The sequence below is a fragment of the Anguilla anguilla genome, chromosome 1 (genome assembly GCF_013347855.1).
Source record: "Anguilla anguilla isolate fAngAng1 chromosome 1, fAngAng1.pri, whole genome shotgun sequence".
NCBI classification, from domain to species: Eukaryota; Metazoa; Chordata; class Actinopteri; order Anguilliformes; family Anguillidae; genus Anguilla; species Anguilla anguilla.
Window position 1 is genome coordinate 10,842,822 of NC_049201.1, and position 13,623 is coordinate 10,856,444.

The following is a 13,623-nucleotide window of genomic DNA, read 5'->3' on the forward strand; positions in this document are numbered from 1 at the left end:
TTAATTTTTTTTTATTATTAAGCTCTGTACTCCATAATTTTGGTTAAAGTGCAGGTTCTCAGCTTTTGTTAAAGAGTATTTTAAGGCATTTTGGTTTTACCTTCACCATGTAGAAATAACAACACTTTTTTTATACATAGCTCCCCATTTCTGGGCATCATAGCGTTTGGGACAAATGGCTTTACAGTTGTTTCTGATTGGTCAGGTGTGTTCATAGGCCAAACCTTTGGATTACCAAAATGAACAGTTTGGAACAAGAGAAACTGGTGAGCTCAGTCGTCGCAAAGGTCCTGGCAGGCCAAGCAAGACTTCTTTCAGTAATAAAAAGCAACTGAACACTCCTGACTAATAAGAAACACCTGTGAAGCCATTTGTCCCAAACCTTATTTTGCCCTGAAATGGGGCCAAACTGAAATAAATGCTGTTATTTCTACATGGTGAAACCAAAATGTATTAAAAATGTCCTTTGATAAAAGCTGAGAATTTGAACTTTAACCACATAGGAATTGTTTGATTACAAATGTAAAATTATAGAGTACAGAGCTAAATCAAGAAAAAATATGGGTTTGTCCCTAACATTATGGTACTCATATATATATCACATACATGCATACTTCCAAAGAGAGAATACAAAGCTGATATGGCATTTTTCATGGCCAATTTGAATTGAGTGCTAAATACAAAGAGCTGTCTGTATGAATTGCATTGAAACGGTTTTTATACATTTTAATTGGATGCAAAAGCATAGCCACTGTTTGATCTTCAAGTCTGCATGATTATGCCTTAGAGACACAATACACCAGACTTAACTCTGAAAGAAGTGACCTAGTAAGCTACAATACCTGCATCTTGCTTTTGTATTGGAACTGACAGGCTGTTCTATTTGTGTCAAAAACATTGTTCAAGTGCAATAAATGAAACGTTTTGCCCTTTGTCCATTGTGCATCATTTCCACTTTGACAGATTATTTGTTTAACATACTATTATTATCTTATTACCAGCATTAACATAATTCTTAGTAGCATCTACAATTGAATGGTTAATTTTGCCGTTTTGATTATGTTAATCTTAATCTTATGTAAAAACAATCTCAAAATCGAATGAAATCTTAGCTGAACATATTTCTCTGTATTACATGATGCAGCAGTCAAGAGTTATTGCAATGGGAGGGCTGATGTTAACCTACTATTTATGGAGTATATCAGACAGTGAAGGAAGAGTGAGGGAATAAAATGTCTAGTTGATGGCAACTACTTCATGTGGGTAAATGTTAATTTGTGATCTATGAAGTGTCATATACAATTTACCATGCCTGGTCTTGGAACTATATCCTTGATTTTGTTTGGGCTTAAAATACATCATTTCATATCACTTTTTTACATATATGAGATTACTCCTGTGAAGTGTTTTGGCTCTAGTATTATTTTATCATAGAGAAATCTGATTTCTTAAAGGATTATTGCATTTGTGATAGAGATTTTAGATGTATGTATTATTTAATGAATATGAATTTAACATACTTAAAATTTCTACATTAAACATAGATATATTATTTATATATATATATATATATATATATATATGAAATCATAAAGTAATATATAACCAAAAATTTAATGGGTACTTACTGGCCTTGACTATGACATTCCAAATTAAGTTGAGGCTGGTGATATGTTCATAAATTATGGGAACACTGACACCTGGTGGTGATTTTGCAAACAATCTATAAGCCAAACTTTTTCAATGTAAGGTTTATACAAATATTACATTACATTACATTACAATATGATGATAATAATAATAATAATAATAATAATAATAATAATAATAATAATAATAAAGTTTAAAAAGCTCTGGTGAAGGTTCTGAAGATTTAAAGATACATTACCTTATTGGTTGTGCAACCAGCTATAAGGCAAGATGCGACCCTTTCTAATTGACTTAGTGTATAAATTGATAAATATGTATGAGTATAAAAATGTAACCTGGGTAAAAAATTGCTCTGGATACAAGTGTCTACTAAATGCTGAAATGTTACATTCCATTTATGATTGTTGCATAGTCCACTACAAAAGCAACGACAGGAGCCATGATGCCATTAATGGGTGTATATAATAAATGTATGCATGTCCTGGCATAGACAAAGGATTTTAAATGTATTGGCATGTCACATAGCTGGACCTTCATGACAATGTGACATGCCAATGATCGTTGGCACCACCAATTCAGTTTAATTGACCAAATATGTTGAGTTTTTGCCTGTTTCATTTTCATTCTGACCCCTCCGCATAGAATGCTTCTGTGCCAAGCCCACGTCATTTCAGATGCCTACTGTGGTACCGATGCAGGGCCATAATGAGTCCCTCCTTGTAATTCAGAAGCAACATTAGTGTAGTCTATTAAACGTGGCATGCTCTCTAAATCCAGATAGGGGAGTGGCATGCGGCTGCACATAATTCAACATTAATGCACCTTATTGATTGTTGTGTCTGATTGCTTTGAAATGTTTTTTTTTTTTCTATTTCAACTGGCATTGTTGATCTCATTCTGGAGCACATGGTGGCCTGGATGTGTTGACCTGCTGTGGATGGTTACCTGTTACTTCCTGACCCTCATAAGAGCAGGCAAAAAAAATATGTGCCAAGTCAGCCCTTATATTCTATAACCATCACATCCATGTCAAGCCATGGCCTCAACATGTATTCAGTATACCATTGTCCACTTGCAAAGATGTTTGAGTGATAAATGAGCGAGTATGTCACATCACACCTCACTTACTCAGGGTCCACTTTCAGAGGGCAGGCAGGTGTATTGTGTGTGTGTGTGTGTGTGCGGTACTTATTTGGTACTTCAACAAGAATAACATATTTGGGCGACATAAGAAAACGCATAAGAGTAAATAAACATCAGTAATACCGATAAATAATAAACCTTAGAATGTTTCTACTAATAACAATGGCATATTTACAGTAGTGTATTAGAAACTTAAGGTGGATCGAGTGTGCCAATTAACTAGGGTACTGATACGCAAATATATAACGTCCTGAAGTAATTTATTTTGCACTCACAACTGCGCAAAATACTGATACAGTGTGTCAGCAACACGCTCTGAGATTAGTTTAAATCTTACTATTGAACTTTACCCCCATAGAAACGACCAATCGAAATCTTCGTTACATTTGCGTCAAACTAACAGTTACGACAGTTATTTATATTCTAGAAACGTTATACGTATGCTTCTGGCACTCCACGTGGTGTACATGCAGCGAAAACGGAAATCTTACGAATAGTGCGCAATGCGAAACGCATTCTCAGGCCCAGGTGAAACGAAGTATTGAGGATTAGTCTGACAGCAGCTAGAGGGAATGGAGAGAGGGGTATCAGGCGGTCTTAAAAAAATATATTCCTGCAAGACGGCCAATTAAAGGTAATTTATTAGGTAAGGCTATTTTTTTGTAAATCACTTGAAATGTGAGCTGCCTGAACTCGGTAGCTAGCTAGCTTGCTACCAGTCGATAGAAAGAAGATGAAGCGTGTTTTCTCTTTCCCACCATCTGCTAGCTGGATAGCCAGGTTGTGAAATAAACCATTTAAATTGACTATGAGGCTTAACTTAAAAATTAATCGTTTACGTAGTCGCTGTGGCTATCTCATTGTGGTTATTATTGCATTGCCTTTGATTAATTTGGCCCTGAGATTAACGAGAAAATATAGTAATTTTTTATGTCGACATTGCCCCCCGACAAACACACGGCCATTATTCCGATCATGCTGGCTAACGCATGGTTTCAGATAGCTAACGTTAGCTATCGTAATGTTCCGTTAGTAGATATCTGGTTAGCTACGTATCCAGCTTGCTAGCTAGGAAGCGATCTAGCAACACAATAACAGCTTTCAATGCGGTCACAGAAAATCAATTTGACAGTGTTGTACTCATTTTGCACATGCGATTGTTTAATGGATATTAATAGGCTATCGCGAACTAATTTTTGCCATTATTGGTGTCAGTTTTCTACCAAACCAGCCAACGTTATATAGATGCATAGCAATTTGTTCGCTGAGTTGCACTAAACACGTTCATTTAGCTAGCTAACGTTCCAGAAATGAAGGCCAAGGTCGAAGCCACTGAGGCCTAGTTAGCTGTTTGGTAGGTATAACATAGCTAACGTTTCAACATATCTGGCTAGGTAACGTTGACAATTCTAACGTTGTTTCAGTTGTGTTCATTCTTTCTTATTGTCTGTGTCTAAGGGAGTAGTCATGCTATTTAGTGTCATTGCACATTCTGCCTTACGAACTGATCGAAGTTACTTGAATGTTATCTAGCTAGCAATGTAATATCTTGATATTCAGTGTTTGCTAAGTGGCTAACTTTTTACTTGGCAGCAGCCGCTGCACGCTTGCTTTCTGTGCAGAATCTCATCAGCATATTCTGGACATTGCGTTCTTGATTTTTTAGGGAGCTGGTAGTGTATTTGAATGGCTGTTAACGTTGTGTTAAGTAGCGCCTTGGTGGGGCATGTCACATTCAATTTTTTCCCTATACATACACATCACCGCGTTTGGCACTTCTTATGTTATTTTACATTACAACTAACATTATTTTGTCCAAGCGAGGTGCATTAGCAGAATTCGGTTGTAGACGGTAAAGTGGGACACGGGCGATGAATCGGTAGTCTTGTCTTTCATATAACCGAAAAGGTTGTGAACATGTATTTAATTCGCAAGATTCAGACAGACTGAGACATTTTATCCCGTGTAGTTTAGGAATAAATCGAATAGATAAAAGTCTCCGTGGGAAGTTATTCAAGCATGAAAGCGCAGGTCATATTCGAAGCACAGTGGAAAAATGTAGTTTCTGCAGGTTAGCTGTGAGTATGAATCAATGGACAGCCGGTAAATTGCAAGTTATGTTGATAGTATTGAAAAATGAGATAACAAACACATTACGCAGAGTCTAATAAAACATGCTATATTTTTATGCTTGTGTGTTATAATTGTTGCAGTTTTGTGGTAGGCCTCAGTGCTCTGCTGAAGATGCACAATCTGCAGTTTTTACAAACGTAATTCAGTAGTGGATAGCTTAGATCAGGGCTATGATTATGGTTCCCACGGCTGCACATACATAAACATATGTACGGTAACAATGATTTTTTTAGTTTTGAAGACTACTTTGGATTTGATAGGTAACTGTTCTTCTCAATTGCATCAATTCTGAATTGGAGATCTTTCAGTACCAATACAAAAAAGACTAAGAATCTAACCCAAAAGACCGGAGCAGGATATCGTAACATATGGTACCTTAAGGGGGGGGGGGGGGGTTGGTAGTGCACTGAAGTAGTTGCCAAAGCCCAGAGAGCACCAGCACAGATTGGTTTCAGCAGCAACAACAACATATGGCCATTGCTCAATATGTTTTTGGGACCAAGTCCATTGTACCACACGTGCTTTCCTTGCAAACTTGTGATTTTGTCTTTAAAGTGGATAGTACTCTGGTGCTCCCAAGGGAACCTGCTCGGCATGAACTCCCCCAGAGAAAAGCCTTTTTTTGTTGTTGTTGCAGTTTTCTGTTCCACGTTAACTTTTGAGGGTAAATAAAATGACACTTACTAAAATAAACCATTGTGGGATAGGAACGTTACTTTCAAGAGAACCTTTAAAAATGTAGATTTTTGTTTAAATTTTATTTTATTTTTTTCTTCTTTGTGGTGTTAATAGAATGCCCATTTCCTGGAATGTACAGGTTTAATTGTGTTACTGCTAGATCCAGAAGACATTGCAAAATGAAATATACGTGGCCAAAAGTATGTGGGCATCCGTTCTAATTAGTGTATTCGGCTACTTCAGCCACACCCATTGATAACAGGTGCATAAAATCAAGCATACAGCCATGCAATCTCCCTAGACAAACATTGGCAGTAGAATGGGTCATACAGAGGAGCTCAGTGACTTTCAATGTGCCGCTGTCAGGATGCCACCTTTCCAATGAGTCAGTTAATCAAATTTCTGACCCGCTAGATATGCCTCGGTCAACTATAAGTGCTGTTATCATGAAGTGGAAACATCTAGGAGCAACAGCAGCTCTGCCACAAAACTGTTGGTCACACAAGCTGACTGAACCAGGCCGCCAAGTGCTGAAGCATGTCGCACATAAAAATTGTCTGTCCTCGGTTGCAACACTCGCTACCGAGTTCCAGACAGCCTGTGGAAGCAACGTTGAAGATCTGTTTGTCGGGAGCTTCATGAAATGCGTTTCCATGGCCGAGCAGCCGCACACAAGCCTAAGATCACCATGCGCAGTGCCAGGCGTCAGCTGGAGTGGTGTAAAGCACACCACCGTTGGACTCTGGAGCAGTGGAAACATGTTGCATTCTGATGAATCACGTTTTACTATCTGGCAGTCAGACGAATAAATCTGGGTTTGGCGAATGCCAGGAGAACACCAGCTGGCCGAATGCATAGTGCCAACTGTAAAGTTTGGTGGAGGATGAATAATAGTCTAATAGGGCTCCTTTTCATGGTTTGGGCTAGGCCACTTAGTTCTAGTGAAGGGAAATCTTAATGGTGTAGCATACAGTGACATTCTATAGACTTGTGTGATTCCAACTCGTGGCAACAGTTTGGGGTAGGCCCTTTCCTGTTTCAGCATGACAATGCCCCCGTGCACTTGAAATGGTTTGCCAAGTTGTGTGTGGAAGATCTTGACCGGCCTGCACAGAGCCCTGACCTCAACCACATCAAATACCTTTGAGATTAATTGGAACACCGAATTCTAGCCTAGCCTTATCGCCCTACATCAGTACCCAACTTCACTAGTGCTCTTGGGGCTGAATAGAAGCGATTCCTGGCTGCCATGTTCCAAAATTTGGTGGAAAGCCCTCCCAGCAGAGTGAAGCATGTTATAACAGCAAGGGGGGGACCAACTCCATATTAATGCCCATGGTTTTGGAATGAGATGTTCAACAAGCGCACATGTGTGTGATGTTCGGGTGTCCACATACTTTTTGCCATGTAGTGTTCAGTCAGTGGTCACTTTATTAGGAACACCTATCCACACACACATTCACGCACATTCTGAAATGCCCGTATGCACACCACTGTTGTAAATGGATGTTATTTGAGCATGCGTGGCCTTTTTGTTGACTCGAACAAGTCTGCCCGTTCTTCTCTGGCCTCTCTCATTAACAAGGTGTTTTTACCCACTAGATGCTTTTTATTGTACCTTGGCTTTCTCTAAAATCTAGAGGCTGTAGTATGTGAAAATCCCAGACAGGCAGTTGTTTCTGAGGGTCTGGAATGGCTACGTCTGGCACTAACAGTCAAAGTCGCATAGATTATAATGCTTCGAGAACAACATGATAAAAAGTAATAAAAGCCTGTAATAGCCAAACAACAGTAGGTTTATAATGTGCAAAAAATGAGAACACAACTATTGATTGATGCATACAATTATAATGTCATACTTGAAGTAGGTCTAGGCTATGTGGAAGTCATCTGTGTCTTGTTGGAATGTTAGAACACAGTTTGAATGTCTTGATGTCCATTAGAACGTTGCGAGCTTGCTGTATGTGTAGAGTATGGCCATAGGATAGTCTCTGGAGACCATCTTATTCAGAACATGCATGTATGGCTCCACTCAAAGGGTCGCTGCAGTGTCAAAATTATATATTTTTTCAAGATGGTTTCAAGATCTGTAATAGTATATTTTTAACAAAATGAGGGACATTGGTTCATTCTTCATACTTGTGGAGCTGGTTGCTTTATGGGCCCAGAACTCAATTTTCCTAGGGGTAATGAGGATACATTTTTGAATACAACTTGTGCTCGACTAGTTTTGCAGGTAAAAAACTGTAAATTGATACATGTATATGAGATGGTCGGTGCACAGCATGAGTGTATTTGCCTAAATCAGACATAAAAGCAAAACGGGGAGTAGGCCTGCGTACTGGATTTCTCATTATTGTAAGATGCTGAGTTTCGGTACGTGCGCGAGCCCCACAGTCTGTTATGGAATCCTGGCTGTGCCAACTCCCAGGAGCTCCCAGGAGCATTGCTCAGAATGGGGGGGGGGGTTCGCCCACGGTGTCATGCTGTCATTGTGTGATAGGAGTACAACCAGAGGAGTCGCTCTTGTGTAGTGACACAGGGACCGCCTTGTAAACTGGTCTTCTCCCTTCCTGGGAGACAGTATGGCCAGAGACCCTATGTGCTGCCCAGTCGGGGCAGCTGACAACAGTCGGCACAGGCACATGATTGCACTGCGCACTGATGCCCAGCGATTTAACGAATAGGGCCTCTGGGGAGCCCAGCATTTTTGGACGCTCTGTCGACTGTGTTTGAAATGTGAAGTGTGATCATGTGTGGAGCAGAAATTAGTTGTGTTCTTGGACTTATGTCTGTCTGTTTCTAATGGTAACCGTTTGCATTTTCTGGGATTGATTAGTGGTCATATTGGTCACTACACCACGAAAGTACCCTTTTCCATATGGAATTTAATTGTAAACAGCCAAGCTGTTTTAATTTTTAGAGGGAATTGTTTACACAGTGGCTTTTGAGCTTTATTTAGTGTTGGCATTATGGGATTCCTTGAGAGCCACTGGTATATTCTTGAGAGAAGACATCAGAAAGTTTACTTCACTGCACTTCACCTATTTCTCATAATAGATGCAGCCTAACGAGTCGTCAAATAGGCTATGTTATTCGGCTTTAGTAAACTTGCTAAATCTCCAGCTGCAGTTGCATTTGAGGCTAATTGGTGTTCTGGATCTCCTGAGTTGCCTGTGCTAGGTGTAAAAGCATACTGTGTGTAAATTGTTGTACCTTCTGAAAGTCTGTCAGGTCAACCCGCCCCCCCAGTGCTGAATGCGGTCTGTTGCCTCTTTCGGATTGTTGGGGCCTTGCATGCAGCTTGCATGCTGTTTGTGTGCTTTCACACTCTGCTGTACATGTGTGTGTATGTTGTGTCACCAGCAGGGATGGTGAGCCGTTAAATTATTCTGGAACCTTCACTGAAGGGCCACATTTATCGCAGCACTAACCCTTTATCTGTGAGCACGGACGGGCAGATGAAGCTCGCTGCAAAGTCACAAATGCCTTCGGCCTCCAAATCCTCAGAACCGTTGGGCCGTGAGGCTGAAAGCCTTTGTCTGTCGCCGTACTCGTAACCATTGACATGCTAATACGGGTCGTGCTCCCTGCTTTGTTCTAGAACTTGCCTTGGTCTCTGGTATGTGGCTGTCTGGACTGAAACGCTCCTAACGCTTCCAGACCGTTGTGTTTTCAGCCCGGGGAAAGGTAGGCAGGTGTCTGGAGCTCGTGTTTTTCGTCCCGAGACTCTGACCGAGCCTGAGGCTCGCGCCGGTCCCTCTCCCCGTGCGTTATCGCTGGCGGCCGCACGCGCACACCCGTGTCCGAGACCGGGGACGCGCTCGGCCGGTCATTAGCGCTGCGTCGGTTTCTCGGACATTGAAACGCGGAGCCACAATGGCGTCTCTGCTGCAGCAGAGACCGAGACCGAGCGATGATCAAAGCCTCGCGCAGAAGATCACAGGCATGTGTGCTTCCGCACCCTGACGCAGGATTGCAAAACCGCGACCAGAACAGAAACTAAATCTGCATGCGTGCGTTTGCTTCTGTTGACTGCCAGTTAGGCTAAATTGCGCGTATGGAATTCTCAAAACCCATCTGTCATTATACCATGCAGAAACATTCTACCGTAGCAGAAATTGGGCATGGAATTAAATTCATATTAAAATATTGTTTCCCTAAACAAAGTCAGTGATGTGTTAAAAATAAATTGTATGTATTTTAAATTGAGTTTGACAATATTACTTTCTATTTTTCATTCACAGATTTTTAACTTTGGACTGCAAGTTTGTAAAGTTTTAGGTTTACCTAAATATGTAATCTCATCTTTAAAACGACTGCTTTGCCTGTCATGCTCCAGTTCTGTATTGTGGACTTAAATTTGATAACGAAGGAAGTTGCCACAACTAAATACCAATGCATCTGTAACATAACAGAAGAAAACTATATTGCCTATGATTTTTTTTTGTCTTGCAGTGTAGGAAGAATTCACCAGTTTCTCAGGCCACAACCACGCCCAACAACTGCTTAAAGGTAAGAGCTGTACCCTTTTCTGTGGGGTTACCACTCTTGCTGCACCTGTACCTTTAAACATTATTTCCCTTTCTTTAAATGGGGATTACAATTTTTTCCCCAAAATGAATGGTCATGTTTTTAATGTTCAATTATTAGAATATATTTAACTTAAGTTTGGAAACTGTTATTCAAAACCTCCACACGCCTCTTGTTTGACTTACAAGCACTGGAACACTGCCGTAACCAATCCATTTGTAATTCCAAACATTCCAAAAATCCAATATCTAATGCCTGAATCTTTCATTTGCATTCAACATATAAGTGTCCACAATGGCTATGATGGGTATCGCTATGATCCCTAGACTCTGACTGCCTCCTTTCCAAGCCTGGCTGGGGAAACGTGAATATTTCACGTTTTTTGGATTAGACAAACTTATTCACTCAGCAGATATGTCCAGATTACCCTTTTAAACTTTAGAAGGCCATTTTCTCTCCAGAAATCACATCTGCCACTTGAACTTTGGCTTCCCAGTCTGTCCGCTTTGATGCTTGAAAGGCACTCTTTTGTGTCACTACTCCTTTAAGGCACACTAATGTTATTTTCAACATTTAATCCTTGCAAAGTGATCCAAGATATCAGTTCCTTGTAAGAGACCCAAGGTCGGCCTGCTTTCCGTGCTAATCGCCTTCTTTTCTTTGGCTCTTTTCAGAGTGATGCTGAAGAATAACGTGAGCTGAACGGGGCCCCTGAAGATGAAGACCAGAAACAGCGCTACCTGGTCACACAGCAAAGTTTCCAAAACTCAAACTGTGAGCTGACATCCACTCTGGTCTACACTGTGTGCACAAAGCTGTGCAATTAGACAAACCGAAAATATGTTCAGGCTAAAAGTATTCCCCATCTCTGTATTCTATCTCTAATTATAATTTTGTGACGTGTATGTGAAATTTTTGGCAAAAAAGGTTAACTAATGCTGTATTTATCATTCTTAGTGTTTAAAAATTATAAAATGAACCCTGTAACTCTTAAGTCTCGATTTAGCTCTGTTTGTTCTGATTAATTTCGGGTTATAATGCATTCCTTAAAATTATTTCACTTAAATTTCCTAATGAACTACAAGTGCATCTACAGGATGATGAAATGTCAGCTGGGTATTTTTGTAGTTTTAATGCAGGTATTCCTGTTATTATCATTCTTCCATTTCAGAGATTAACAGCAGTTCAAGACAATATAATTTCTCTTATTACAAGCATCATGCACATTATTTAGCTGGCAATATCGCATTTCAATTATTTGTTCTCTGTTATGAGACTGATTGTAGCTTTTATCACGGAACGCTATTGAAATTTCAGTGTATTTTGGATTATGTGTTTGTGTGGCTGCCCTGGACTAGGGCCTCTGTAATTTAATGATAAAATGGAGCCTGTTTCCCCCCCCCCCCCCCGTGCAGTAATCTTGCGAACAGGATGAAATGAGATAAACGCTCGAAGAGTGGAGGCCCCTGCTTTACGATCCCTAAGCATGGCAGGACTGCAGCTCGTGACCCCCGCTTCCTCGCCCATGGGACCCTTCTTTGGTCTCCCGTGGCAACAGGAGGCCATCCACGACAATATTTACACACCAAGGAAATATCAGGCAAGTTGCCATTCGTTCCGCCGCGCCCCGGAGCGATGCGTTTCATTCCGGTAAACGCGCCGACGTCGAAGTCTGAAACCGATACGCGTTTGAATGTGAATCACATCCCGCCAAATACATGCGTGTATCAGGGGGCTCAAACACGAGCGACATGTTCCAGGCAGATCAGTGTCTGGCTATTTAGCGTCCTGGTGTTGAACCAAATTAGCCTGTGCCAGTTTAAATGTGTAACGGCTAAAGCGATAAACAAGCCCACATGAGAAAATGAATTCTTCTGATTAAGTTGATGAAATGGGTTTCATGCCTTGCTTTAATAGAAGCCATAGCCTTCATTGCACACAATGTACGGAGAGAGGTCTCCTATTTACAGACTTATTAAATTCAGCACACACACACAGGGTATTATTTTTTATTAAGCATGCCTCCTGTTAAGTCTCTACTATAATTGAATTTGATTGAGTTAGTTGTGTAGATTAGTTTATAATACTGCTTGAGTGAATCTATTGATAGAAATATCAACTCCTCTGTCCATGTTACTTCTTCAGTGATATTCATTATTTTGACTATATTTTTCAGTTTATTATGGTTTTATCAATATTTTACAGTTCTTCTAAAAGCATGATAAAACTCCAGCCCACAATATTTTATTGGGTGTGAAATAGTAGCTGTGTGTATGATATTAAAGTTACATTATTCCTTTTTTTGTACTTGTAAAAGCTATACAGTTGGTGTCATGGGAACTTTACTGAGATGTAATATCACTGTTTTATCAATTCATTATAGATTCTTTTAGTACCATGTGGGTGCAATTTCAGATTCAGCTTCTCCTTTTAGCAGACTCAACTGTAGGCTGTAGCTACAGCTTGCTTGACGCCCCATTTAAACCCATTCTTATTGCTTGACAGGTTGAACTTCTTGAAGCAGCTCTGGAACACAATACTATCGTTTGTTTAAATACTGGCTCAGGGAAGACCTTTATTGCAGTACTCCTTACAAAAGAGCTCTCCCATCAAATCCGGGGAGACTTCAGAGAATGTGGGAGGAGGACCATTTTCTTGGTGAATGCAGGTATGCTGCTTTTGATTTCTTCACACCCGGAGATGTGTTTAGCAGTTATTTTTTGTGGGTTAAAATTTCTCTGTTGCTTAAATTCTTTAGCTGGCAATTGCCATTTAGAGGGCAGGAGAATGCACTTAGTTGTCGTTGTGAAGTACAAACTTGAACTTCACCACAATAAGAAATTATGTTTATTTTTCATGGTGAGTTAGCATAGGGAACCGAGGCTGAATAAGCTGACTGGAACTGTGATCAGAGAATGAATACTACAGTATGTTGTGCTTGGCACCAGCTTGTTTCAGGGTGAAATGAATGCTTCTGTACAGCTACTCATCTGATTTACTCTACTGGTTAGTTTAAGCATACGAAAGCCTTGTGGGTCTAGTTTACATGATACTGTTAGATCATGGCTGTGGTTGTGGTTTTGAATTGCTCTAAATTCAACCTTGCTTATTTAAAATAATAATTCTTTTCAAGCATCGTCTGTGATCCAGCAAGCAGCTACTGTTCGGACCCATTCGGACCTTCAGGTGGGAGAATATGTCAGCCTTGAGAACACACTGTCATGGACCGAAGAGAAGTGGAACCAGGAAATGATCGAGAACCAGGTGCGATTATGAGAATTCCAAAGGTCCCCAGTCAACACTGCGAAGCGTATAAAATATTCAGAAGGGGTCGGTGGGCTTTATAGTTTCATTTGCATTTCAAGCAAATATAGATGGAATCGATCTGCGAATGTCATCTTGCAATTTTTAGGGTATATTGCTACCGTGCTGCACTTATTCTTTTTTTAATTATTATTATTTTTTAACAATCATGTCCTCTCTCAC

The 13,623-nt window shown here is 40.2% G+C and overlaps 1 protein-coding gene across 1 annotated transcript in view; it reads left to right on the forward strand.

Moving 5' to 3' along the window:
* The first annotated feature begins 3,289 nt into the window (after positions 1-3,289).
* Positions 3,290-13,623, forward strand: part of dicer1 (dicer 1, ribonuclease type III) — a 30,970-nt gene continuing 20,636 nt past the window's right edge. The window contains 6 exon segments of the mRNA XM_035425773.1: positions 3,290-3,439; positions 10,063-10,119; positions 10,812-10,911; positions 11,553-11,737; positions 12,643-12,805; positions 13,271-13,401. Coding sequence (XP_035281664.1) covers positions 11,624-11,737; positions 12,643-12,805; positions 13,271-13,401 — 408 coding nt within the window. The 5' untranslated portion in view covers positions 3,290-3,439; positions 10,063-10,119; positions 10,812-10,911; positions 11,553-11,623.